At 43.6% G+C, this 27,832-nt stretch overlaps 1 protein-coding gene across 3 annotated transcripts in view; it reads right to left on the bottom strand.

Moving 5' to 3' along the window:
• PRKAR2B (protein kinase cAMP-dependent type II regulatory subunit beta) overlaps positions 1-27,832 on the bottom strand; it is a 212,989-nt gene that overhangs the window by 82,079 nt on the left and 103,078 nt on the right. For all 3 annotated transcript variants that reach the window (XM_063927057.1, XM_063927056.1, XM_063927058.1), the window contains exon 3: positions 16,975-17,010. In XM_063927057.1, the coding sequence (XP_063783127.1) occupies positions 16,975-17,010 (36 nt within the window). The remainder of the gene's footprint in view (positions 1-16,974; positions 17,011-27,832) is intronic.

Raw genomic sequence — 27,832 nt, 5'->3', positions numbered from 1 at the left:
TTTCGCAGGGTTTTCCCATTCTTTCTCAAATATAGCATTCAATTCCTTTGACGCAGGGAAGGTTAGCGAGGCTTTTTTATTTTCAGTGAAAAAGGCCTCCTCAACCTGCTCAGGTGTGGTATCATTAATATTCAACACATCCCTGATAGCCTCTATCATCAATTGCACCTCCTTCGCAAGAGATGCGGACCCCCGCAACACAACCCCATCACCGTCTGTGGTGTCAAAATCGGTATCCGTGTCGTCTTGTGTGATATGCACAAGTGCACGCTTATGGGGATATATAGCGGAGCGTCCTGAGGTACCAGAAACTGGCCATACTGCCATAGAGCTCTGTAATACCTGGGTTGCAGATTCATTACTTGCAACCCTGTCAGAAATCTGAGAAATCCAAGATTTGATAGAGGAAAACCACTCAGGCTCCCTTGCTGGTATCTGTGCGAAACCAGTGCTATCCTGATTACATGGAATGGGATCATCCTGGGAGGACAAATCCTCTGCAGCATATGGCACAGTGTCCCTGGACATAGCTAAAGGAGACCACCAAACACTCTACACACACACAGGTGAGGACAGAGTTTCCCCCCCAAGAATGGCAAGAGAGACACAGAGATTGGAGCCAACCTACACACAGCGCTTTTACCAAAGGGAGACCCATTGTCACCGCTGACTGTGCACCTTAATAGGACACACAGTCTTATTACAGCCTTCCCTCCCTTTCTACAACCCCCTGGTACCGTTTACAGATAGCTGGAGTTGCTGTGGAGGGACCTGATTCTCCTTCTCAGCGCTGTGCAGGCAGGAAAATGGCGCTGAAACGCTGCTGGGTCCGCTTTGAGGAGAAGCTGTCTACCAGCTCTTCATGGATTATACTGGCATGAAGAATTAGTGCTGGCTGAGATCTGGGGACCCCGACAGGCTTCTGGACCAGTGTAGAGTGTTGCGCTGGCTCAGGACGCCCCTCACAGTGCCGCACCATGTATCGCTGAGCCATCCCCGGAGCGCAGTTAATACTGCGCTCCTACCCTGTGCTGCTATCTTCACACCGACCCCCCTCTTGCTATGGGGGTCGGTGTCTCACTCGCCACCGATTCTTCAGCTCTGCAAGGGGGTGGCGGCATGCTGCTGGGGTGAGCAGTCCCCTGTGGCGGAGAACGATCGGACCACTCTGGAGCTTAGTGTCCAGACAGCGGAAACAGTGGTTCAGACCTCGCAGGGCAGACACTGCTCCCCCCCTCAGGCAATGCTCTCCCCCTCAGTCCCTCGCTACAGGGAGGTTGTTGCTAGAAGCCTCCCTGTAAAATAATAAACTCTAAAAAAAACATTTACCAGGAAAACTCAGGAGAGCTCCCCTAGCTGTGACCGGCTCTTCCGGGCACATTTTCTAAACTGAGTCTGGTAGGAGGGGCATAGAGGGAGGAGCCAGCCCACACTCTCAAACTCTTAAAGTGCCAATGGCTTTTGGTGGACCCGTCTATACCCCATGGTACTAATGTGGACCCCAGCATCCTCTAGGACGTAAGAGAAAAACTGCTAGTGAGCTATCAGGTCTGAAGTAGAGCAATTTAAACATGCTTGGGCATATGAATATTCCTACAAAGAACTAAGGATCAAAAAGGGTTAACATTGCCTAAAGCATAAAAATAGGGACAGACTAGATGGGCTAAGTGGTTCTTATCTGCTGTCAAATTCTACGTTCCTTATTTTGCCTATCCCCTAGTACCGCATTGCCTGCCTGAAGGAAATTATATGTTATCTCGCCTTAGCACTCGGTCCACACCAATCCTAGGGGATTATTCCGAGTTGATCGCTCGCTATCAACTTTTTGCAGCGCTGCGATCAGGTTAAAACTTGGCAAAACTGCGCATGTGTATGCACTGCAATGCACAGGCGCATCGTACGGATACAAAGAGGATCAGTGCTGGGCGATGGATTTAACATAGTCGATCTCAAGGTGATTGACAGAAAGAGGGTGTTTATGGGTGTCAACTGACCGTTTTCTGGGAGTGTTTGGGAAAACGCAGGCGTGTTCAAGCGTTTGCAGGGCAGGTGTCTGACGTCAATTCCGGGACCAAAAAGACTGGAGTGATCACAGCGGCTGAGTAAGTCCAGAGCTACTCAGAAACTGCACAAAGTGGTTTTGTACCGCTCGGCTGCAAAGGCGTTCGCACACTTGCAATGCGAAAATACACTCTCCCATAGGCGGCGACTATCTGATCGCAGCGCTGCAAAAAGTTGCTAGCGAGCGATCAACTCGGAATGACCCCCCTAATTGTACAGTCAGTGTACATATCATCCTATCAAGAATTGTGGCAATTCCTGAGCGAAATGGAGGCAGTGATGCTAACAGTTACACCAACCGTGCTTCCATATGGGCAATCATACTTATATAACATTACATGAAGACCTATCTTCATTTCAGATGTTGTATACTGTATATACTTGTTAACATAACAATCTTACATAACTATCTTACACATAATATAAATAACATAAACGGGTAAAAAACAGATGGTGCAATACATTGGACTAATTCAGACCTGATTGCAGCAAGCGATTTTTGCACTGCTGCAATCAGATAGTCTCCGCCTACAAGGGGAGGGTATTTTAGCTGTGCAAGTGTGCGAACGCATGTGTAGCAGAGCTGTACAAACAGATTTTGTACAGTCTCTGCGCAGCCCAGGACTTACTCAGCCGCTGTGATCACATCAGCCTGTACAGGACCGGAAATTGACGTCAGGAATCCTCCCTGCTAAAACATGGACACGCCTGCGTTTTTCCAGACACTCCCTGAAAACGGTCAGTTGACACCCACAAACGCCCTCTTCATGTCAATCTCCTTGCGATCGTCGGTGCGAACGGATCCGTCGCACAAACCCATCACTGAGCGGTGATCCGCTTTGTACACGTGCGACACGCTTGTGCATTGAGGTGCATACGCATGCGCAGTTTGTGCCTGATCGCCCGCTGTGCGAAAACGCACAGTAGCGATCAGGTCTGAATTACCCCCATAATCAAGTTAATTTCATACAGCATTTACCTGGATTTATTTTAGTAGTCCAGAAAAATACTTTTATTAGCACCAGTCCTGTCTTTACTAATCCCCTTGTGGAATTTTAGCAAAAAAACTAAATTAAACAAAATTTCATCTCCCCCTTAAGCAAAATAATAATTAAAAAAAATCAATAAACACATAATTGTATATTAAAATATAAAAACCATGTGTATTATTGGGGTGTGTATTGCGTGACCGTCGGTCAGCATACCGACGCCGGCATCCCAGCAGCGGAATGCCAGTGGGGGCCTGCGCAGCAAGCCCCTTGCGGGATCGGTACGGTTCTATTCCCACTCTATGGGTGTCGTGGACACACACAAGTGGGAATAGTCCCTGTTGGTCGGCATACTGACCGTCGGGATTGTGAGGGTGCGGGATGTAGGGGGAGGTAATGTCACAGGCGGTCTCCTGACCACAAGTCACATAACTACATCCCTATTATTGTATTTCCAACTTCTTCGGTGATAGCTGACATTCTTTATTTTTATCTCAGGGGTATTTAATATGTCACCCACCAGCTATCTTGGAACTATACATCCCAGCATGCACTGCCAAAGTTTTAGTATGTCCTAATAGTAAAACTGTGGAATATAATGCTGGGATGTGTAGTTTCCACATCAGCTGGTGGGCTAAATGTTGAGCACCCCTGCTCTATCTAGAATCAATGTACACGATTAGGGTGGTATGAAAATGCGTATCTGAAACTTTCTTAGGGCAGAATTCTATTTCACAAGATGTTCTACCAGGCATCTCTGAGAATAACTGAATTCCCCCCTATGTCTCCAGACTCCAGGGGCATGACTATTTACTTTAAAATACCATTACAGGGAAATAGATTTTATTATACTATATCAAATAATTATAGATTCATTATTTTGGCTAATAAACAGAAAAGTAACATTCTGAAAGTGGCGTATGACTGATATACATAATTGCCTACTCTCCTTGAAAATCCAGGAGGCTCCCAAATCTTCTGTGGCTGATACAGATGCCTGGAAAAGTGGGCAAGTCCCCCAAAGGCCACCCGCCAGTTGCCCGTATCCACTCACTTCCCAAGTGCAGTGGGAGGCCGATGACGCAATTCGCCCTAAATCATCGTGACCTGTAATAGTGGCACTGTGTAGCTGGGCCAGGGCCACAATAATGCAAACCCACACACCATCACACCACTGTGGTGCCCACTTAGCTACCAACGCATCACTGACTTTGCTTCCTCCTTCTGGATTGGGCAGCCAGAATGGCAGCATGTATGCCGATATAAAATGACTTCCTGTATACTAGTTCCTGGGCTCAGGCATAAATTATTGAGAAATGCTATGTTAATGTTTAAAAGGATCCTTATTTAATCAATGCTAGGAGTCTGGTCCTTCCACAATTATTTACTTAAAGTCAACGTGTAACTCTACAAATGCATATACTACATGATACATGTTTAATACAATGTATTATTTACAGCTGGCATACATTTTATTTAGTTCATTGTTCAGTTTACAAATAGTAAATTACTGAACTTTACACCAGCCTTACTATTTATAGTACTATGAGACATTGGATAGAGAAGTTACCTTAATGATATACAAAATGACACATAAGGCAATGCAGGAGGATATATTATTGGACTTCCATCAACCCGAAGCATCTTTTAAAAAGAAAACACAGTGGCACAGTCACAGCATGTGGGGGAGTCAGACTGCTGAATAATACATGATCTTTTCTCCTGTCAGCAGGCAATTCAACAATTAACCTCTGGCTGGGCAATTTTTAGCTCTATCAAACCTACCCTAGGAGAAAAAGAATTGCCAGTAAAACAATTTCATATGGACAAAGTCTAGTAAAAAAATGTTACACTGAGAAAAAGGTTTTACATTTTTATATTTTTTTGCATTTTCCACTTTGTTTATAGAGAACTGACAATTGCTTACATTAATTCACTTCCTAATTTTTCATACAACATTGATAAGTCTACGTGCTGGTGACCTATATAGAATATTGTAAGTAATTCCACTGAGAACACAGGGGACTACCAGTTATCACTAGCCTGCCAGCCATTAAGGTTCCATCTTACTGCAGATATAAAATATAAAACAAGAAATAGCAAAGTAGCTTTCAGATACCTATAAATAATTGAAGTCTTACATTACTGATGATTTTCCTATAACAGAAGATAATAGGTGTACACTATGGGGGTAATTCCAAGTTGATCGCAGCAGGACATTTTTTAGCAGTTGGGCAAAACCATGTGCACTGCAGGGGGGCAGATATAACATGTGCAGAGAGAGATAGATTTGGATGTGGTGAGTTCAATCTGCAATCTAAATTGCAGTGCAAAATTAAAGCAGCCAGTATTTACCCTGCACAGAAACAAAATAACCCACCCAAATCTAACTCTCTCTGCAAATGTTATATCTGCCTCCCCTGCAGTGCACATGGTTTTGCCCAACTGCTAAAAAATTTCCAGCTGCGATCAACTTGGAATTACCCCCTATACCTCCTGATTTGGTTCCATGCTTTACTGCTGCTATATAAAATTCCATCTCACATCAATCCTTTAATAAAATAAATCTATTATCAAAAAGTAAACAAAGTGGTCTGACTATGGGCATTTCACGTATCAATATTGAGATTTTCAGTATTATATTTTCAGACAATTCATTTGGAGATTTCCATGTGGAAAAAAGAATTCAGTCCATAGTGTAGTACTGTTTAAAAAACACTGGAGTTTATTTAGTGCAAAAATAATAAAAAAAAGGTACAAATTAGCTTACATTTAGGTAAAGTTGGAGAGGCGCTGATGAGGTGCAGTAACTATATATATATATATATATATATATATATATATATATGTGTGTGTGTGTTTATTTTCAATCCCTTTTTTAATAAATGTATTAAAGTTTCAAATAAAATATTCTTATATTTGAGACAGAATATAAACTGTACTGTTAATTATGTATTTAATTTGATTAGAGATAGAAAGATAATTATTTGCAGTGCTAGTTCTCATCTATTTTTAATGCTTAAAGGGACATCAGATTTTCCTTCTTTTGACAGCTGCCTTAAAGATATCATAACATTTTTAGATTTAGAATAGATTTAGGGCCCGTGGCATATTTTTATTTTTGCAATTTACCAAGATATACCACTATGACACACAAGTAGCTCTACATTAAAACATTTTCCGCTGCTTGGAAAATAATGTAAGCTGGGGCATTATGAAAATGTTAATTTTGCTTAATTTCTCCTCTTGGTGGTTGTACATTTATCAATCTACACACCATAGTGCAGTACATATAGATGTAATAGGAAGACATAAATCGTATACCACACTATGTGGAAATGTAGCAATCATTTGAAAATTGTAAGAGCTGCTAATTTATTATTTGAATACATTTCTACACCCTGTTTTGCAATAACATAAAGTATTACCTGGCAAATAAAGTAATGGCAGCATAAAATCTTATTTTTGAATCAATATGCATGTAATCAAAGAAAAAGCTGATACGTACAGGAGATATCCAGTTCTCTGCAGAGATATCAAGTGTAATGGCTTGCAAAATCGATTGTTAGGTTCACTTAGCGCTAATTAGGAAACATTACAGAGCTTTATCCACCCTTCTGTATTTAACAATCTCTGAGCTCAGATTAAAGCATATGTGTCCTGAAAAATCAGATTGTGACTACGTATCACTTTACAGAGCCATATTCCTGCAAAAAGCTTTCATTCTGCCATATCCTCTCAGAACATGCACATTATCATAACATACACAGGAATGTTTTCATGGAGACTCTTGGAATAAAAGCAATGTGCAGATGGCTCGATTGGCAAAACATGTTTTATTGGAAGGGAGTTGACTTGTTTTGAAATGCAAAACTCAAATAGCAATTCAAAATATTTGTATTATTCTTTGTAGCGGGTCAAGAGGGAAATTCTGTTTACTAATTCACCATATTTAAATGTTAGTTCATGGAAATCCCAGGGAACAAACTAATTATTTTAAATATTTTCCAGAGATGGGTGGCTGTCACAGTAACTCATACGGGATTGTCATTCATTGTTTTTGTGAACAATTTAAAAGAAAAAATAAGATTTTACTTACCGATAAATCTATTTCTCGTAGTCCGTAGTGGATGCTGGGACTCCGTAAGGACCATGGGGAATAGCGGCTCCGCAGGAGACAGGGCACAAAATAAAAGCTTGAGATATCAGGTGGTGTGCACTGGCTCCTCCCCCTATGACCCTCCTCCAAGCCAGTTAGGATACTGTGCCCGGACGAGCGTACATAATAAGGAAGGATATTGAATCCCGGGTAAGACTCATACCAGCCACACCAATCACACCGTACAACTCGTGATCTGAACCCAGTTAACAGTATGATAAATTTAAAGGAGCCTCTGAAAGGATGGCTCAACAATAATAACCCGAATTTTTTGTAACAATAACTACATACAAGTATTGCAGACAATCCGCACTAGGGATGGGCGCCCAGCATCCACTACGGACTACGAGAAATAGATTTATCGGTAAGTAAAATCTTATTTTCTCTAACGTCCTAAGTGGATGCTGGGACTCCGTAAGGACCATGGGGATTATACCAAAGCTCCCAAACGGGCGGGAGAGTGCGGATGACTCTGCAGCACCGAATGAGAGAACTCCAGGTCCTCCTCAGCCAGGGTATCAAATTTGTAGAATTTAGCAAACGTGTTTGCCCCTGACCAAGTAGCTGCTCGGCAAAGTTGTAAAGCCGAGACCCCTCGGGCAGCCGCCCAAGATGAGCCCACTTTCCTTGTGGAATGGGCTTTTACTGATTTTGGCTGTGGCAATCCTGCCACGGAATGTGCAAGCTGAATTGTACTACAAATCCAACGAGCAATCGTCTGCTTTGAAGCAGGAGCACCCAGCTTGTTGGGTGCATACAGGATAAACAGCGAGTCAGTTTTCCTGACTCCAGCCGTCCTGGAAACATATATTTTCAAGGCCCTGACAACGTCCAGCAACTTAGAGTCCTCTAAGTCCCTAGTAGCCGCAGGTACCACAATAGGTTGGTTCATGTGAAATGCAGAAACCACCTTAGGTAGAAATTGAGGACGAGTCCTCAATTCCGCCCTGTCAGAATGAAAATTTAGGTAAGGGCTTTTACATGATAAAGCCGCCAATTCTGACACACGCCTAGCTGAAGCCAAGGCCAACAGCATCGACATCTTCCACGTGAGATATTTTAAATCTACCGTAGACAATGGTTCAAACCAGTGTGATTTTAGAAATCTCAACACAACATTGAGATCCCAAGGTGCCACTGGAGGCACAAAAGGAGGCTGTATGTGCAGCACCCCTTTCACAAATGTCTGAACTTCAGGTACTGAAGCCAGTTCTTTCTGGAAGAATATCGACAGGGCCGAAATTTGAACCTTAATGGACCCTAATTTTAGGCCCATAGACAGTCCTGTTTGCAGGAAATGCAAGAAACGACCCAGTTGAAATTCCTGTGTAGGGGCCTTCTTGGCCTCACACCACGCAACATATTTACGCCAAATGCGGTGATAATGTTTTGCGGTTACTTCCTTTCTGGCTTTTACCAGAGTAGGGATGACTTCTTCTGGAATGCCCTTGTCCTTCAGGATCCGGCGTTCAACCGCCATGCCGTCAAACGCAGCCGCGGTAAGTCTTGGAACAGACAAGGCCCCTGCAGTAGCAGGTCCTGTCTTAGAGGTAGAGGCCACGGTTCGTCCGTGAGCATCTCTTGAAGTTCCGGGTACCAAGACCTTCTTGGCCAATCCGGAACCACGAGTATAGTTCTTACTCCTCTCCTTCTTATGATTCTCAATACTTTCGGTATGAGGGGCAGAGGAGGGAATACATACACTGACTGGTACACCCACGGCGTTACCAGAGCGTCCACTGCTATTGCCTGAGGGTCCCTTGACCTGGCGCAATATCTGTCCAGTTTTTTGTTTAGACGTGACGCCATCATGTCCACCTTTGGTCTTTCCCAACGGTTTACAATTTGGTGGAAGACTTCTGGGTGAAGTCCCCACTCTCCCGGGTGAAGGTCGTGTCTGCTGAGGAAGTCTGCTTCCCAGTTGTCCACTCCCGGAATGAACACTGCTGACAGTGCTATCACATGATTTTCCGCCCAGCGAAGAATCCTTGCAGTTTCTGCCATTGCCCTCCTGCTTCTCGTGCCGCCCTGTCTGTTTATGTGGGCGACTGACGTGATGTTGTCCGACTGGATCAACACCGCCTGACCCTGAAGCAGAGGTTTTGCTTGAATTAAGGCATTGTAAATGGCCCTTAGTTCTAGAATGTTTATATGAAGAGATGTTTCCATGCTTGACCACAAGCCCTGGAAATTCCTTCCCTGTGTGACTGCTCCCCAGCCTCTCAGGCTGGCATCCGTGGTTACCAGGATCCAATCCTGAATGCCGAATCTGCGGCCCTCTAGTAGATGAGCCCTCTGAAGCCACCACAGGAGAGACACCCTTGTCCTTGGCGACAGGGTTATCCGTTGATGCATCTGAAGATGCGATCCGGACCATTTTCCCAGTAGATCCCACTGAAAAGTTCTTGCATGGAATCTTCCGAATGGAATCGCTTCGTAAGAAGCCACCATTTTTCCCAGGACCCTTGTGCACTGATGCACTGAGACCTGTCCTGGTTTTAGGAGGTTCCTGACTAGCTCGGATAACTCCCTGGCCTTCTCCTCCGGGAGAAACACCTTCTTCTGGACTGTGTCCAGAATCATTCCTAAGAACAGTAGACGTGTCGTTGGAATCAGCTGCGATTTTGGAATATTTAGAATCCATCCGTGCTGACTTAGCACTACCTGAGATAGTGCCACTCCGACTTCTAACTGTTCCTTGGTTCTTGCCCTTATCAGGAGATCGTCCAAGTAAGGGATAATTAAGATGCCTTTTCTTCGTAGAAGAATCATCATTTCGGCCATTACCTTGGTAAAGACCCGAGGCGCCGTGGACAATCCAAACGGCAGCGTCTGAAACTGATAATGACAGTTTTGTACTACAAACCTGCGGTACCCTTGGTGAGAAGGATATATTGGGACGTGGAGATAAGCATCCTTGATGTCCAGCGACACCATATAGTCCCCCTCTTCCAGGTTCGCTATCACCGCTCTGAGTGACTCCATCTTGAATTTGAACCTTTTTATGTAAGTGTTCAAAGATTTTAGATTTAATATTGGTCTCACCGAGCCGTCCGGCTTCGGTACCACAAATAGTGTGGAATAATACCCCTTCCCCTGTTGTAAGAGGGGTACCTTGATTATCACCTGCTGGGAGTACAGCTTGTGAATGGCTTCCAGAACTTCCTCCCTGTCGGAGGGAGACTTTGGTAAAGCAGACTTCAGGAACCGATGAGGAGGAAACGCCTCGAATTCCAGTTTGTACCCCTGTGATACTACCTGTAGAATCCAGGGATCCACTTGCGAGTGAGCCCACTGCGCGTTGAAATACTTGAGACGGGCCCCCACCGTGTCTGAGTCTGCTTGTAAAGCCCCAGCGTCATGCTGAAGACTTGGCAGAAGCAGGGGAGGGCTTCTGCTCCTGGGAAGCGGCTGCATGGTGCTGCCTTTTTCCTCTTCCTCTGCCCTTGGGCAGAAAAGAGTGACCTTTTGCTCGCTTGTACTTATGGGAACGAAAGGACTGAGTTTGAAAAGACTGTGTCTTTTTCTGTTGATGTGAAGTAACCTGGGGTAAAAAGGTGGATTTTCCAGCCGTTGCCGTGGCCACCAGGTCTGTTAGACCAGCCCCAAATAACTCCTCCCCCTTATACGGCAATACTTCCATGTGCCGTTTGGAATCTGCGTCCCCTGACCACTGTCTGGTCCATAATGCTCTTCTGGCAGAGATGGACATTGCGCTTACTCTTGATGCCAGGGTACAAATATCCCTCTGCGCATCACGCATATATAGCAATGCATCCTTTAAATGTTCTATAGTTAACAGAATATTGTCCCTATCCAGGGTATCAATATTCTCAGTCAGGGAATCCGCCCATGCGACTCCAGCACTGCACATCCAGGCTGATGCGATTGCTGGTCGCAGTATAACACCAGTATGTGTGTATATACTTTTCAGGATATTTTCCAGCCTCCTATCAGCTGGTTCTTTGAGGGTGGCCGTATCAGGGGACGGTAACGCTACTTGTTTAGATAAACGTGTGAGCGCCTTATCTACCCTAGGGGGTGTTTCCCACCGTGCCCTAACCTCTGGCGGGAAAGGGTATAGTGCTAATAACTTATTAGAAATTAGCTGTTTTTTATCGGGGGAAACCCACGCTTTATCACACACCTCATTTATTTCCTCAGACTCAGGAAAAACTATTGGCAGTTTTTTCACACCCCACATAATACCCGCCTTTGAGGTATTTGTAGTGTCAGAAAGGTTCAATGCCTCTTTCATTGCCGTGATCATGTAACGTGTGGCCCTACTGGACATTACGTTTGTCTCGTCACCGTCGACACTAGATTCAGTATCTGTATCTGGATCCGTGTCGACCCACTGAGGTAGCGGCCGTTTTAGGGCCCCTGAGGGTGTCTGAGACGCCTGAACAGGCACTAATTGATTTGCCGGCTTTCTCATGTCGTCAACAGTTTTTTGTAAATTGCTGACATTATCACTTAATTGCTTAAACACAATCATCCAGTCAGGTGTCGACTCCCTAGGGGGTGACATCACTAACACAGGCAACTGCTCCGCCTCCACCTCATTTTCCTCCTCATACATGTCGACACACGCGTACCGACACACAGCACACACACCGGGAATGCTCTGATAGAGGACAGGACCACACTTAGCCCTTTGGAGAGACAGAGGGAGAGTCTGCCAGCACACACCCAGCGCTATATATATACAGGGATAACCTTATATAAGTGTTAATCCCTTATAGCTGCTGTTAATCTAGTTATTTGCTGCCAAAATGCCCCCCCTTCTCTTTTTTACCCTGAATCAGATGCAGTACTGCAGGGGAGAATCAGGGAGCCGTCCTTCCAGCGGAGCTGTGAGGGAATAATGGCGCCAGTGTGCTGAGGAGATAGGCCCCGCCCCTTCACGACGTCCTTAACTCCCGCTTTTTTGTGTAAAATGGCAGGGGAAAAAATACATCCATATAGCCCTGGAGCTATATGTGATGTATTCCTTTTGCCAGCTAAGGTATATGTGTGTTATATTGCGTCTCAGGGCGCTCCCCCCCAGCGCCCTGCACCCTCAGTGACCGGAGTGTGAAGTGTGCTGAGAGCAATGGCGCACAGCTGCGGTGCTGTGCGCTACCTTAGTCTTGAAGACAGGATGTCTTCTGCCGCCGCTTTCACCGGACCTTCGTCTCTTCTGGCTCTGTAAGGGGGACGGCGGCGCGGCTCCGGTGACCCATCCAGGCTGAACCTGTGATCGTCCCTCTGGAGCTAACGTCCAGTAGCCTAAGAAGCCCAATCCACTCTGCACTCAGGTGAGTTCGCTTCTTCTCCCCTTAGTCCCACGATGCAGTGAGCCTGTTGCCAGCAGGACTCACTGAAAATAAAAAAACCTAACTAAACTTTTATTCTAAGCAGCTCTGGAGAGCTACCTAGTTTGCACCCTTCTCGGCCGGGCACAAAAATCTAACTGGCTTGGAGGAGGGTCATAGGGGGAGGAGCCAGTGCACACCACCTGATATCTCAAGCTTTTATTTTGTGCCCTGTCTCCTGCGGAGCCGCTATTCCCCATGGTCCTTACGGAGTCCCAGCATCCACTTAGGACGTTAGAGAAAATACATGAATACCTTCCCATAAACACTAGAAATCGTCATGATATGCAGAATAGCATGGATCTACAAGGACTGGAAATACTCAAGAGCACTACTTTTCTGTTTCCTGTAAGAGGACTTCATTGATTCCCTCAGGTTTCATTGCAATGGAAACATTTATTGATTATATACTGTAGTTTACCAGAATTGAATTGTGGTAGTGTGTGTATGTATGTATTGTAAGGGTTAAATTAGTTGCTTGCAAATCAAATATAACAAATATATGTGTTTTGAACCTTAAGCAGTTTATAGCAGATATGAGGGAGATGAGTCGCGATGCCAACAAGTTTTAGTAACTAGGAGGTGGGATGTTCCAGCCACACAACCTTGAGGGAACATTGATGACAGCTACAAGATACAACTCCCTAGACTAAAGGGCCCCATACACTAGTACGATTTTACACGATTTCATACAATTCCGATATATCCGTCTGATATATTGTATGAAATTGTATACAATCGTACGTGTTTTAGATCGTATCCAATCTGATGCGCGTCCCCGCGGCTGTCGGATAGGATCCCCTAGGTCGTTGGTGCTGCACTAATGATATATCGGAATTGGATGGAATCGTATGAAAAAGTGTGTTTTTGTGCATGTGATATATCGCATGCGATGTATCACAGGGAAGTTTGACTGGTATTCTCAGGACACTCCCAACCCCCGTAACCCTCTATCCAGCCCATCAGATATATCTCATGGTACAATTGTATGCCGTACGATATATTGCATGCAATGTATAGCGGCTTCATCAATCGCATGCGATATATCTTATGCAAAAATAGCACAAAAGTACCAAATCGTTTGGAATCACTCCCAGGAAGCTCCCAGGGGAGTTCAAGGGAAATTACAATGACTAAGGTTGTGAATAATATCACCACTGGTTGCTAATTCTATAGGACAATACTCAGTTCTGCTGGAGCCCTCTTTCACATTTTCCATCTTTGATCAATCACTACTTATCAAATTGTTCTTTTCTCTAGATCCACACCATCTCTGCTTTCCTTTACCAGGTTAAATGCCACAGGGCTCAGTCCTATGCCACCTGCTATACTCTATACCACAACTCTTGGAGAACTAATAAGCTCCATTGGATTTCAGTATTGTAGCTATGCAGACGATACACAAATGTATCTGTCCTCTCTTTACCTCTCACCAGGGTCTTTTTACTTAGCCTTGGAGAGAGATAAAGTACCAACAATGCAGCTCCTAACTGTCATTTTTTTTAAACACAGCCTGTGACATGGCAGTTGGGAGCTAATTGGCTTGAACTTAATCTCTCTCCACTTTATCTCTCTACAAGGCATAGTAAATAGATCACACCATGTGGTTTGCATCGCATTTTACCTTGGATGTTTGTTTGCCACCTTAAACTAAAAATAAATTCAAAATTACAAAAACTGAACTAATCATAAACCAACCTGACAACACAACAATAAACCCTAGCCCTCAAGACTACGTTGGTGTCATAATGGATTGAGAACTTTCCTTTGTTTCTCATATTTATTTTATACCCAATCTCTAAGACATACAGGGGGTAATTCTGAGTTGATCGCAGCAGGATTTTTTTGTTAGCAGTTGGGCAAAACCATGTGCTAAGAAACATTTTTAGAATTTTCATGCATCTCGTATAAAACAGCGCAAAACTTTAATCTGTGAACAACTACTTCCACCATTGATTACTGCAAGTTTGTATGAAAGCCTCAGAATATAAGCGGTACTGTAAGTGCAATTCAGTGGTGTTCAAAGTAAATATGATAGTGTAGGACTTGCAGCAATGAGGATGCTGTGACATGGCTTTAAATCTTTTATTAAAATATTAACTAATTTCTCATAAGTCCATACCCTGTGCGAAATAAGTCTTTGCTAGTACATTTAGGGTACAACATTTCTAAAACACGAGCACAAAGACATCATATATGCATGAGCAATGAAAAAAGCACCTATCAGCAAGATGTATGAATTTGTACTCAGCCAATAAGAAGCATTTAGGTAGAACTGGCGACCATCATCTTCACCACCTGCCTCCGGCATCAGCAAATGATACTGCTGTGACAGATGGATATACTTTTCTGTGTCAGTCTGCCTATATTTGCAATTACACAAACATTCACTTACTGTACTCGGTCTATGCTACTCCACCCCTTCTTTACCCAATCCTGCCTCTCCAGATACAGACGGGGCAAGCTTCTGATTCATGCATCTCTGCATATGTATACAATACAAAGTTCCCGGCACTCAAACAGCAAGCAGCAACAGCCACGGTGCCCTCCTCAACGGATATTAATGTAGGTAACAATAGAGGCGGCACTCTCTGGACTTGTAACAACAAACTGACACTGTACCACCACATACAGTACTAACGTTTCGGATAGTTTAATCCTTCATCAGAGTGCATATGTACATATTTATTTGCCCTCTTTTCTGGGGATGCACAGTACAATTTTGCATTTTTTACACTATACAGACTATTTAACTCAACTCTTAGGTGACAGGAACCACTAGGAGCTGACACTGAAATCAAACCAGTGTCTCCAGTAGCAGTGTCACTATAGTCACCATCCCCCTAATTTAAACATGTCCATTACAGAGAAACCTGCAACCTGCTGATTTTCTATACTAATGGCCAAAGGAAAGATATTTTGCCCATACTGGCCCACTCAGCCAAGAAATGCATGTGGATAGGGGGTAGGCTTTGCTCTACCAAAATAAACAATATGCTTTCACCCCTGATGTTTCAAATTGAGCAACTCTAAGCACATTATACCAAACAGTCATGCTGGCTACAGCCCTCTCCTCTTGAAAACAGTTTTAAAGGAAGAAAAGGGGGCTTTAATTTGTTAACATTCTTAAAAAAAATGTTACTCTCACCCTCTCATTCCTCAAGGTAAGCTTCAATGTCAGGATATTTTCACTGATGAGTATTTAAGTTGCAATGGCCACAACTATGCTCCAGAAAAGCACTGCGGCCAACACAACAGTTTGTGTATTAACTGCCAATGGGTCACTCACAGGACAAGTGAAGCGCTTGATACCACCCATGCGGTCCTGCTCAAAACCATTAGTGGCAAGCTGAAACCTTAGAAGGCTTTTTTTGTATGTGCTGAAGGGATGTGTTTTGGAGCTGGTGTTTTGCAGTACTATTTTTGGTGCCATCATTCAAAATAAGTCTATATTTAAATTAAAGCTGAGACTTTATTTACCATATACATGTATTGTGTCTTTACTTCAAAGGTACATTTGCTTATGAAATTTGTTGATATACAAAAGGGGTTGTGGGAATAAGATGAGTTGCATTTTCATATGCCACTAGAAAAGCGAGAGAAATGCTCATTAGACATGGCAGTCTTATGGAAGGCAACAAGGCATAATATATGCAGAATTTATTGTATTAAAAAGACTGGTGTCCATCAGTGGTTTTATTTGCTCTTCAAAGGCTGGCATTGTGGTGTAAAGTGTTACATGTATCGCAAGGTGTGTGCCAGTACACCTTGGATTTTCTAGTATTTCCAACAAAATCAGTTCAATTAAGGCTCTAGCCCAGTGGTTGCCAACTGGGGTACCGTGGCACCTGCTGTTGTGACTTGGGGCACGTGGAGGGGTGCCCTGGCTTGGTAGTCTAGGACCAATTAAAATGATTTATGGTCAATGTAATGGGCAAACCAGTGCTGGTGGCTTCCATCATAAAATATGTGGACAAACATAGTAAATCCTGTCCCTCACCACACAATAGAGCCTAAGATGACATATCAACAAAATGTACTTTTGGCCTAGGGGAGCTGTGAAAAAATGCTGATAATCTAGGGTGCCGTGATTCAAAAAAGTTTTGGAACCACGAGTCAAAAATATCTTCAAATGTGCCAGCTCCCACTAGCTAACCCCTCACTAACCCTAGTGTAAGCTCCAGTGTCCCCTAGCGGAATGAAAGAGAAAACTAAAATCTATAGTAAGTAACGTAAAAATCTCTTTGACTGGAAGGTTGTTAGGCACTGCTCCTGGGTCCACTGACATGGCAAGCACTGGATAGATATTGTTAAAATCATTAATACAATTAAGCATATTAGGAAAGTATGGAAAGTAAATTTTAAAAACGTTCAAATAATTTGAATTGAAAATGCAATCAGACCTTACCAGATGCACGTCTTGAGAATCTGCTTATCACTGGAGCTGAAAGAAATAAAATATATATGATTCATACTTATATATTATAAATAAGCACAATATACTGATATACTAATGTAAACATACATTTCTGATCTGTAGATAAATAAGAACTCTCATTTCATAACTACAGTTACCTAGTTGATAATGTCTACTGTGTACCTTTAATTTTGCAATTGATAATACATTTGAAGCATGTAATATTTTCCCCAAAAACTTTATTTATTATTTTGTTTTTTTATGTTACGTCTTATGTAACCACAAAAATTTAGGTGCACATATGTAATCTTTATTTAAAAAAAACGCCTTGTGCTTTATTTAACCAAAAGTGCTTATGGGACCTGATCAGTGCCGTTTCTAGCGGCGGGCGAGCCGTGCAACCGCACGGGGCGCCCGCCGCGGCACTTTAAGTGTTATTTCCTCCTCTCCTCCCTCTCCCCGAGCGCTCCAGCTCGAGGGGGCGGAGTTTCGCGAAATGACGCGTTTGCGTCGTGACGTCATGACGCAAACGCGTCATTCCACGAAGCCCCGCCCCCCGAGCAGGAGCGCTCGGGGAGAGGGAGGAGAGAAGCCTGGAAGGAGGCGGCGGCGGCGGCCGGCGCGAGGGACGTCCGGCGGCGGGATCCGAAGAGCGGAACATGTAAGTATATCTCTCTCTCTCCCCCTTCCTTCCCCCCCACCACTTGACACCTGCCTGCCACACTGGGGATACCTGCCTGCCACACTGGGGATACCTGCCTGCTGCACTGTGTAAAATGGGGACACCTGCCTGCCACGCTGTGTAAAATGGGGGCCTGCCACGCTGTGTAAAATGGGGGCCTGCCTGCCACGCTGTGTAAAATGGGGGCCTGCCTGCCGCACTGTGTAAAATGGGGACACCTGCCTCACTGTGTAAAATGGGGACACCTGCCTCACTGTGTAAAATGGGGACACCTGCCTGCCGCACTGTGTAAAATGGGGGCACCTGCCTGCCGCACTGTGTAAAATGGGGACACCTGTCTTCCGCACTGTGTAAAATGGGGACACCTGCCTGCCGCACTGTGTAAAATGGGCGCCTGCCTGCCGCACTATGTAAAATGGGGACACCTGCCTCACTGTGTAAAATGGGGACACCTGCCTCACTGTGTAAAATGGGGACACCTGCCTGCCGCACTGTGTAAAATGGGGACACCTGCCTGCCGCACTGTGTAAAATGGGGACACCTGCCTGCCGCACTGTGTAAAATGGGGATACCTGCCTGCGTACTGTGTAAAATGGGGATATCTGCCTTCCGCACTGTGTAAAATGGGGATACCTGCCTGCCACACTTTGTAAAATGGGGATATCTGCCTGCCGCGCTGTGTAAAATGGGGATATCTGCCTGCCGCACTGTGTAAAATGGGGATACCTGCCTGCGTACTGTGTAAAATGGGGATATCTGCCTGCTGCGCTCTGTAAAATGGGGACACCTGCCTGCCGCACTGTGTAAAATGGGGACAACTTGGCTGCTGTAATGTGTAAAATGGGGACTTTTTTTATTTTTTCCCCCCTGTGGTGGGCGTGATATCAGATGAGGCCACGCCTTGTCGGGAGCGCGCGCGCCTCCGGCGCGCGCAAACTTTTTCTTTTTATAGCTATATGGGGGGGCGCAATTTTTTTTATAGCAATGGGGGGGGGGGGGGGGGGCGCATTTTTAAATCTCGCACTGGGAGCCAAATTGTCTAGAAACGGCCCTGGACCTGATTCAGGTTTGTAGGCAACGCAGAAAAAAGCACTCAACTGGGCAAAACCATGTTGCACTGCAAGTGAGGAAGGTGTAACATGTGCAGATAAATTGAGATTTGGGTGGGTTATATTTTTTCTGTGCAGGGTAAATACTGGCTGCTTTTGCATGTCGCCCACAAATGTTAGCTTTATTTTTACACTGCAGTTTAGATTTCAGACCCAAATCTACGTTACATCTGCCCCATCTAAGTGCAGCATGGTGTTGCCTAGTTGTGTGCTTTTTTTTGCTTTGCTTACAAACCTGAATCAGGCCCAGTTACTCAACATCACATGTAAAAAATATCTTAAAAAAGGAAAGCAGAAGTATGCCAATTACATTCCTATCTATACTTATAATAAAGTTGTAATGGTTATGTCTGTACATAGAACTTTTGGAGATAAATGTAGGACTGTGTATGAACTATGGAGACATTTTTTCCCCCAGAATTTTTGTCTGTCTATTCATTCCGGCATCACGCAAAAACTACAGGATGAATTTAGATTGCGTATTCACTATTGTATAGCTTAGTCATCTATTAAGGAACTGAGGTATGTATTATCTTAATGTGACATCAGGGAGAGGATCAATAAAGGTAAAAACCAGACACGACACTCAGAGTATATACATATATGGAATACGTACAGGAAACCGAGAGACGGGATGCTGGCTGTCACTATACCGACAGCGGCATCCCGTCAACCAGAATCACGGCAGCGAGTCCCCTCGCCACGCTTCGGGATTCACATACTTTTGCCACTTACAGAAATGTGATATTGGATCATTTTTAAATAAAAAAATACGAGCTCATCTAATTTTTTTGTCTCATTTGTTTGATTTGGTTTTCTTTATTTACTTTTAGGACTCTGAGGCCGTTTTAGATCAAATTTCAACAGAAATATAGAAAATTCGGAAGGGTTCACAAACTTTCAATCACCACTGTATGCATATATAAATAATAGATATATATATCTCAAGATCTATTTCACAAGAAAATCCGACTATGAACCCTATTCAGATTGGATTGCAAAATTTGAGAAACGAAATTTGTTGCAACTGTATTTGGCCTACTGATACTGAAACAGCATTACATTTATTATTTGTTACTCACTAGCTCTCTGCTAACGTATTACAAATGGCTAAATGCATACACCCTGTACACCTTTCTTCAGAACCTACTGTATATGTAGTATGTAACTGCAAAATAGATGGACAAATATATATTGACTATTCACATTACCTAGTACACTTGTTTCTACCCTTTAGCTGCACCACAGTTCATGTATTTTGTATAGGTAATTATGGCATGCTAATAATATCAATTTACCCTTACAAAATCATCTCATGGTGGTTTACCTAACGCTCGCAAAGTGCTTAGCAACCTCCCCTCTACTGTGCCAAAAACCCTTGCTTCAATGCATGTGATACTGCCACTGCCACTGCCACTATGCAATACAGAGAAGCGGTGATTAGGCCATACGTCCTAATTCACATGGGACTCTCCTACAGAAATGAGGACAGATGGAATTATGACTGTAAATACAGGATATTGGTATTATTTGTCATTTATGGTGTATGTAACTCCTATACGTGGTAAATATATGTAACAAAATGTTTAGCAGTTGAAAAAAATAGCTTCAAAGAAGGAGAATGAGAAGTACTCAGTAAGAAAACAAACTAAGCAGGAGCAATTAACACAGGAACACAGAACAGAATATAGAATAAACAGCAGGGTGCTGTCAGTACGCTGTAATTAGTAATGCAGAGAAAACTGCACTAGCACTTAAATATGCCAAAGGTTACATTTAGATTTTCATAGTTTTGTAAGTGCATAACCCAAAAGGGCATCCGATTATCCCTTAAACCTACACAGGTGTTTGTGGCTTTTATCAACCTTAATTTAATATGAAGTATAAAAAAAACTGTGGGAAGCACATGGCACAGAGGTAAGTACTACTGCCACACAGGGATGGATCGCTGGATTGGACTGAAACCAGAGTGCTGTGTATTATGTTTATTAAATTAGACTATGTCACCCCTAAACCCCAGAAAACAAACTGATTTTCACGTTATTGTAGGCAGTGGAAAATGGATGGTGGCCTGTACTTTCAATGAGCGTGGACTACTCTTGTGAAGTCCATTCTTGTGACTACTCACCTCTTCTGTCTGGTCCTCCCTATCTGTAAACCACTTTGACTACTTGGTTGTAGGAAAACAAGCATTGTTACAGGTGAAGGGCATGTTAGCTTAGTCACTATGTCACTGGCCTAGGCTGAGGGTGTTGTGAACTCAGGGATTCTTCCGATGGTCGGGAAGAGGAACCACAACTGAGTTGGAGAAGGGAGGGCCTGATATAGGATCTCCTCATACAGGACGCTGACAGTGGAGTTCGATGAAACAAGAAAGAGCTTTATTGCAAAAGAAAACAACTTAAAGTGAAATGCCAACGGAATAAATGAAAGGAAAGTCCAGACCCACTGGAGGGTTAAGTGAGCAGTAATGGGGATGCTGGTAATTGAAGAAACTGTGGGTGATGTTGAAAGTCACTGATAACCTGTGGACCTTATGAATGATGATAATTAGCACGGATGGTAGAAGAACTTGTAAATGGTGACAGAGACGCTGATGATGTGAGTAACTGAGGTGCAGGGGTTTCAGACGCTTTGAATTTGTAGAACTTGAGAATGGAGACTGAGACGCTGTGGTTGTGAAGGATTGGAGTGCAGGGGTTTTAGACGCTATGGACCTGTAGAACTTGTGAACGGAGACTGAGACGCTGATGATGTGAGGATTTGAAATGAAGGGATTTGTGACGCTGTGGATCTGTAGAACTTGTGAACGGAGACTGAGACGCTGATGAAGTGAGGAATTGAAGTGCAGGGGTTTCTGACGCTGTGGATCTGTAGAACTTGAGAACGGAGACTGAGACGCTGATGAAGTGAGTAAATTGAAGTGCAGGGGTTTCTGACGCTGTGGATCTGTAGAACTTGAGAACGGAGACTGAGACGCTGATGAAGTGAGGAATTGAAGTGCAGGGGTTTTAGACGCTGTTGGACTATGGAACTTGTGAACGGAGACTTGAGACGCTGATTCCTAGGAGCACGGATGACTGGAACGCAGGAAGGTTACGGGTCGCTGAATACACTGAAGCTGGAGCAGTGAACTGTCATGGCGGCGCCCATGCCCCGGAGAACCGCCGGTAGCCGCGCCAACCAGACGCCGGAGCCCGTGGCCCACCGAAGGCAGAGGCCGCAACACCGACCAGCAGGCACGCAGGGGTAAGCGCGGCGAACGCCGCCTCTGGTGTGTGACACACTATAGTTAACCACTGGGGTAATAAGCTCATAATCCCACAAATGGAAAATATGTGTTTGTTTGCAACCAAAAGGCTTGTATACATATTCTGCCTGTGATCCTTACTACCTGTTTTGCTTCAATGTTATTAGGTTTATTATGGTATTTTTACAATGTTTCCTGTGTCTATGAAACACTTTGAAAATATAAAAACATAATAAAAAAATATTTCTCCATACGGACTCCTAAATCATTAATCAAACTATATTTAAACACCCTAACTGCTACAAACAGGTGGCCTTTTCTGGCATAGTACAGTATATAACATTTTAAAGAGAGGGAAGACAAAAAATACAATAGGAAAATAAAACAATTATTTTGCAGTGAAAATAAACTGAGACTTAAATTTAGAACAAATATGTGTATTTTTGGTGTACTATAAGGAATCTGGTCCAATAAAAATCTGACTGCTTATAATGCAGAGAACATGCAAATTGTAAACTGGTAACATATGGCTTGACATAAGCTTCTCTGAAAAGGAAAGTGGATATGTACAAAGATGCCACTCAGAAAGCTAAACACATAGGATCAGCTGTCGGTAACAGATATATTTTTTACATGAAAAATATTACATTTCACAAACCAAAGTAAAAGCAAGACAAACAAAATAGGATATGTCATGTTATACATTATTTGTGGTCAAATATCTATCTATCTACATATTTATCTACATATATACATATATATATATATATATATATATACCCACACACACACACACATACAATCTATATCTATATATCTCTACCTCTCTCTCTCTATATATATTTTTGAGAGAATCAACAACAATATGTATAGATCTAAATGTGCATGGCCTTAAAAATAAGTCTAGATACATATTTGAAGTATTACCTGACAGGATTAAACATTATTTAAGTATGAAAGCCAGTAGAAAAAAGTCGCTAGTCACTAATCCAAGTAAAGGATAGAATTCCTCTCTTTATTGGTACAGGTACTGGGAAACATTGCTATGTATTAGAAAAGTTGATCAATTGTGTTTTATTGCTTTCTAACATGAACAATCCAAAGTTATTAGGCTTTGATATGATTTATTTACAATAAAACAAAATTTTGTAGTCGCAACATAATAAAAAAATAAAGGTGTTGTTTTCTTTTTAATTTGTTTAAACCCTGTTTTTTGGCAAATTAATGTACGTATTTCGGAATATTTGGATATGGGATACTCAACCTGTAGTATGCTGTATGTATAATAATGCTAGCTGGAGAGACAAAACACAGCCCTTATGTAGAGTACAGCATATGGCTGCATAGAAGCCAAGTGGTAGCTCACCTGTTATATGGACTCAAGGCGACATTTGTCCTTTAATATTTGTTTCTGTAAAAGGAATGACTCAAACAGCATGGGGAAGAACAGCAAAGGGGAGTAAGCAGACAAATTTACCCAATACTTCCCGCCTCACACCACATCAGACTTAATACGGCAACAGTCCACCTCCTGGTCAGACTAAGACTTTTTATTTGTGAAGCCAAAACCACTTCAAAACCAGCTGAACTCAAACAGGGACCAGATCCAGATCTCAGAGCATTACTGCAAGAATTCCATTTGATTATTTAAAATGAATGTAAAGGTATGCTGGCAGGCATTCAGACAGTATTAGCAGAAGTTTCAGAGATGGAAAACACCTTCATTGCCAGATGTGAGTACTTATAAACTAGTCTACTGTAAAGGTGATTACCTGAAAGCACTGACCTGGCGTTACCTTACGGGCTATACTACCTCCATAATAAAAATACTATTTCCACGAGTCCTAAAGCAAGAGAAACAACCTAGCCACAGTTATTACCAGGCCAAGCAGGTAAGCAGTGTGACAGATTTCAGCAGACAATTGCCTAGTACCACTTTTATAGACAAAACATGTATTTATGAAGGCCACACCACAGACCTGAAATAGACAGCAGCCAATTTCCTCCACTGCAAGAAAATTTGTTCCCATCAGACATATTATTAGACTATAATATTCCTTACCATGGGAGATTCTTCATGAAACTCATACTTCACCACAAAGGAACCCAATCTATCACAGCGGACCCTTAGACATGTGCCAACAGCTACAGAATCGTAATATAGAAACCAGAAATAGCAGGTATCCTGCCTAAGAAACAACAAAAGTAGATATGCAAGGAGGGATTCTACTCTGTTCGACCATCACTGAATTCAAGCACCTCAAAGCAGAGATGTTTTTTTTTTCCATACAAATAGGTCAAATATGTTCTTGTAAATACTCAACATGTGATGTACCAAATTCTGGGTCAATACTATTCATCCTGCTCAGATTCTATTCTCTATAAATTTTAAAACGGCTCCTTTGGTCCCTACATTAGAGACTTCCATATAATACACTGTATATAGTACTTTGTCACATTAGGCTTGTAGTGTTTGTTGCTTGTAGCAACCATTTATTTCTGATTACCCTTTACAGATCACACCTGTCTATATAATAACACAGACTGGCATGTCCTTAGATGGGCATGTGCATTCTGAACGGAGGTGCATGCGATGGCTGCTTACCCCCTCCCTTCGCTAACAGCTTCCACCACAGTGTAGGGAAAAACAGTGCAACAGTTGCTGCTGTCAAATGTAATGTTGCCAGCACCTAATGCCCCTGAAATAGTTCTGTAGTGAAGTGCTGTCAGTAATTACTTACCTGCACTCTTCTTCTTTTCATGATTCAATGCAATCCATTGGCTAAAATAATAATTAAAAAAAGGAAAAAACCTCCACTAAAACAACATCTTCTGCTTACATTGAGTTACTGATGTGAAGTTAATGCCCAGGTGCCTGCCTACTTAATACCAGTCATTCGAAGGCTGTCTCTCAAATGTAGCATAAACCAGCACACTAAACAAAACTCGAAACAGATAACATGTAACTAAAAATATTTAAAATTTACTGTGTTCTCCGGTTTATAGCATATATTCCTATATGCGTCGGCACGAAGAAACGTATCTTTGAGGGAACTAGTAATAAAAGTGTGCACTTCCTATGTGCTAGCAGGATTGTGAATCTGCTTCTCAGAAACATCATGACATCAGTATTGAAGACACGGCTGTGACTTAATTACATGGGATTAGTGTCACAGGAACTTCTGCCCACACCAATGGCTACTTTAATTAACGCTTAAGACACCTAGTCACCTAGCAGTTTTTTTCTGAAGTATGATGGTGTTAATCAGTGCCGTAACTAGACATTTTAGCGCTGTGTGCAAGAAACAACATTGGCACCCCACTATATACAAAAAAGGGGCCAGTGCGCGCCTTAGGCACGCACACCAAAAATATAAGGGCGTGACTTCATAGGGAAGGGGCGTGGCCACATAGCTCTCTTTTATACATTACGGCAGGCAGAGCTCCCTTTTACACATTATGGTAGGCAGAGCTCCCTTTTACACATTACGGCAGGCTGAGTCCCCCTTTTACACATTACAGCAGGCAGAGTCCCCCTTTTAGACATTATGGCAGACAGAGTCCCCCTTTTAAACATTATGGCAGACAGAGTCCCCCTTTTACACATTAGGCAGGTAGAGTCCCCCTTTTTTTACACATTACGGCAGGCAGAGTCCCCCTTTTTTACACATTATGGCAGGTGGTCCCCCTTTTTTCACATTATGGCAGGTAGTCCCCCTTTTTTTATGCATTATGGCAGGCAGTCCCCCTTTTTAACACATTATGGCAGGAAGTCCCCTTTTAATACATTAAGCAGGCAGAGTCTCCCTTTTTACACATGATGGCAGGCAGTCCCGCCTTTTTATACATTATGGCAGGCAGTCCCCCTTTTTGTATTATGGCAGGCAGTCCCCCTATTTTACACACTATGGAAGGGGCGGGGGGTGAGAGAGAGAGAGAGGGAGGGAGAGACTGATTCACCTGACCTGCGACGATCCGGCATGCCTCTCCTGTCCACTTCCTGCCCTACGCTGCACTCTTTGCAGCGCAGGGCATTGTGGATGAGCTGCCGACGGGCTGGGAGAGATGTCATCTCTCCCAGCACACGAGGCGGAAACGGACAGAGCAGGGATGTGAGCGGGGATGAGCTGCAGCACTGCCCGGCTACCTATGTGAGAGGTAGCCGGGCAATGCAGCTGGACGACGGGCGCGCTGGGTGGTGAAGGCGGGGGGAGGTGGGCCGACCCCACAGTCCGGCGGCGGAGGGGCCAGGTGGGTGTACAGGTGGTCCCGCGCCTTCAGCGCATCTGCGCTGTATGCCAGGCACCACTGGAACACACCTAGTTACGGCCCTGGTGTTAACAACTGTGCATTACAATTAACTCGTAGCCGACTACTTACACATGTAACCATCTTCAATGTGTACTAGAAGAGGAAAGCACCTCTTCTTATTAGTGGTGTCGTTCTTCTTAGTGCATAGTGACAAACTGAGACATACAGTACTGACCTTTGCACGATAAGCATCATTCAAAAAAGTAATTTCTTTGTTACACTAAGATTTGTATTTTTTCCCATGATAGCATTTGGCAGGACTGTAATATACATTCAGTTATCACTGAAATTGTATATCTATATCTTGACTTTAATGTAAAGTTAATGAAAATCTTTCTTTGGGCTGTAAAATGACTGCAGCACAGAGCAGCCTTCTTTCCAGTTGTTGTATTCTCTCATCTGAAACAGCTAAGGTGCAACTGTAGCCTTCCCTGAATCCCCTTAATTGCCACAGCAAAATGATGATTGCCGACAATGCTGAGGACACGGGGTCATTGGGCGTATGCCATTTTAGTTGCACAAAAACACTTGAATCTTGCCTTATATTTGTAATGGAAAACAATTTTCTCCATTAAACTGCACTTTGTCAGAAAAACAAGTTTTAAGTTTCACAATATTAAAGTAGAAAAACCTTTAAGACTCCCAAACTGCCACAAAGGCAGTCTAGTCTGGCTGACTCCCCACACTCATGATTTATTTAGGCGGATATCAGCAGCATTACAGAAAAAAGTTTTACTTAATATTAATGGTGTGGTGACTATTAAAACATGGTAGGAGGTTAGACTTGCTACATTTTATTTTAAAATCCTTTTTATGTAATGGGCAGGGATCTTAGAGACTTCTGCCCATTATACTGGGATGACTTATTACTTACCCTAGCTTCCACAATACAGGTGTAGAGAATAGCACCGTCACGTTTCAGTATGGGTCTGGTAGTCTCTGGGAGGGGTCGCTTTCTGTCTTTTTTGTACCTCTCAGGCTTCGATATATACTCTTCGATATATACTATATGGACAAAAGTGTCATGCTCCGGGAGCGGCAGCCGCTGCGCTTACCCCTGGGGGTGCGCTGGGTCTCCTGGTGGTCTCCCCCTCCGTTGGGCTCCGGGTCCCGGATTCCTGTTGGAGCTGCTCCCGGCGGTCTCCCGGTGCGTGGGCGCCGCCATTTCACTCGGCGTCCACATGGGTGCGGTGGGCGGGTGACGTCACCAGCTCCCTCCGCCAATCAGTGGAAGGCGGGAGGTTCAAAAGCAGATGCCGGGCAGAGTCCCGGCGCCTGAGTATTGTCTCTGCACAGCTACCCCCAGGCTCACGCTGCAGTACAGGAAAGGAGTGTTCCCAGCTCTCTGTGTTCCAGTTCCTCCAGCGTTCTGTGTGTCTCTCAGCTAAACAGTCTCCAGCGTTTCCAACGTTCAGTGTGTCTCTCAGCTCACAGACTCCAGTGCTTCCAGCGTTCAGTGTGTCTCACAGCTCACAGACTCCAGTGCTTCTGTGAGAG

This window comes from Pseudophryne corroboree, chromosome 6, assembly GCF_028390025.1.
Source record: "Pseudophryne corroboree isolate aPseCor3 chromosome 6, aPseCor3.hap2, whole genome shotgun sequence".
In the NCBI taxonomy this organism is placed as follows: Eukaryota; Metazoa; Chordata; class Amphibia; order Anura; family Myobatrachidae; genus Pseudophryne; species Pseudophryne corroboree.
This window is presented reverse-complemented; position numbering and strand designations above follow the sequence as displayed.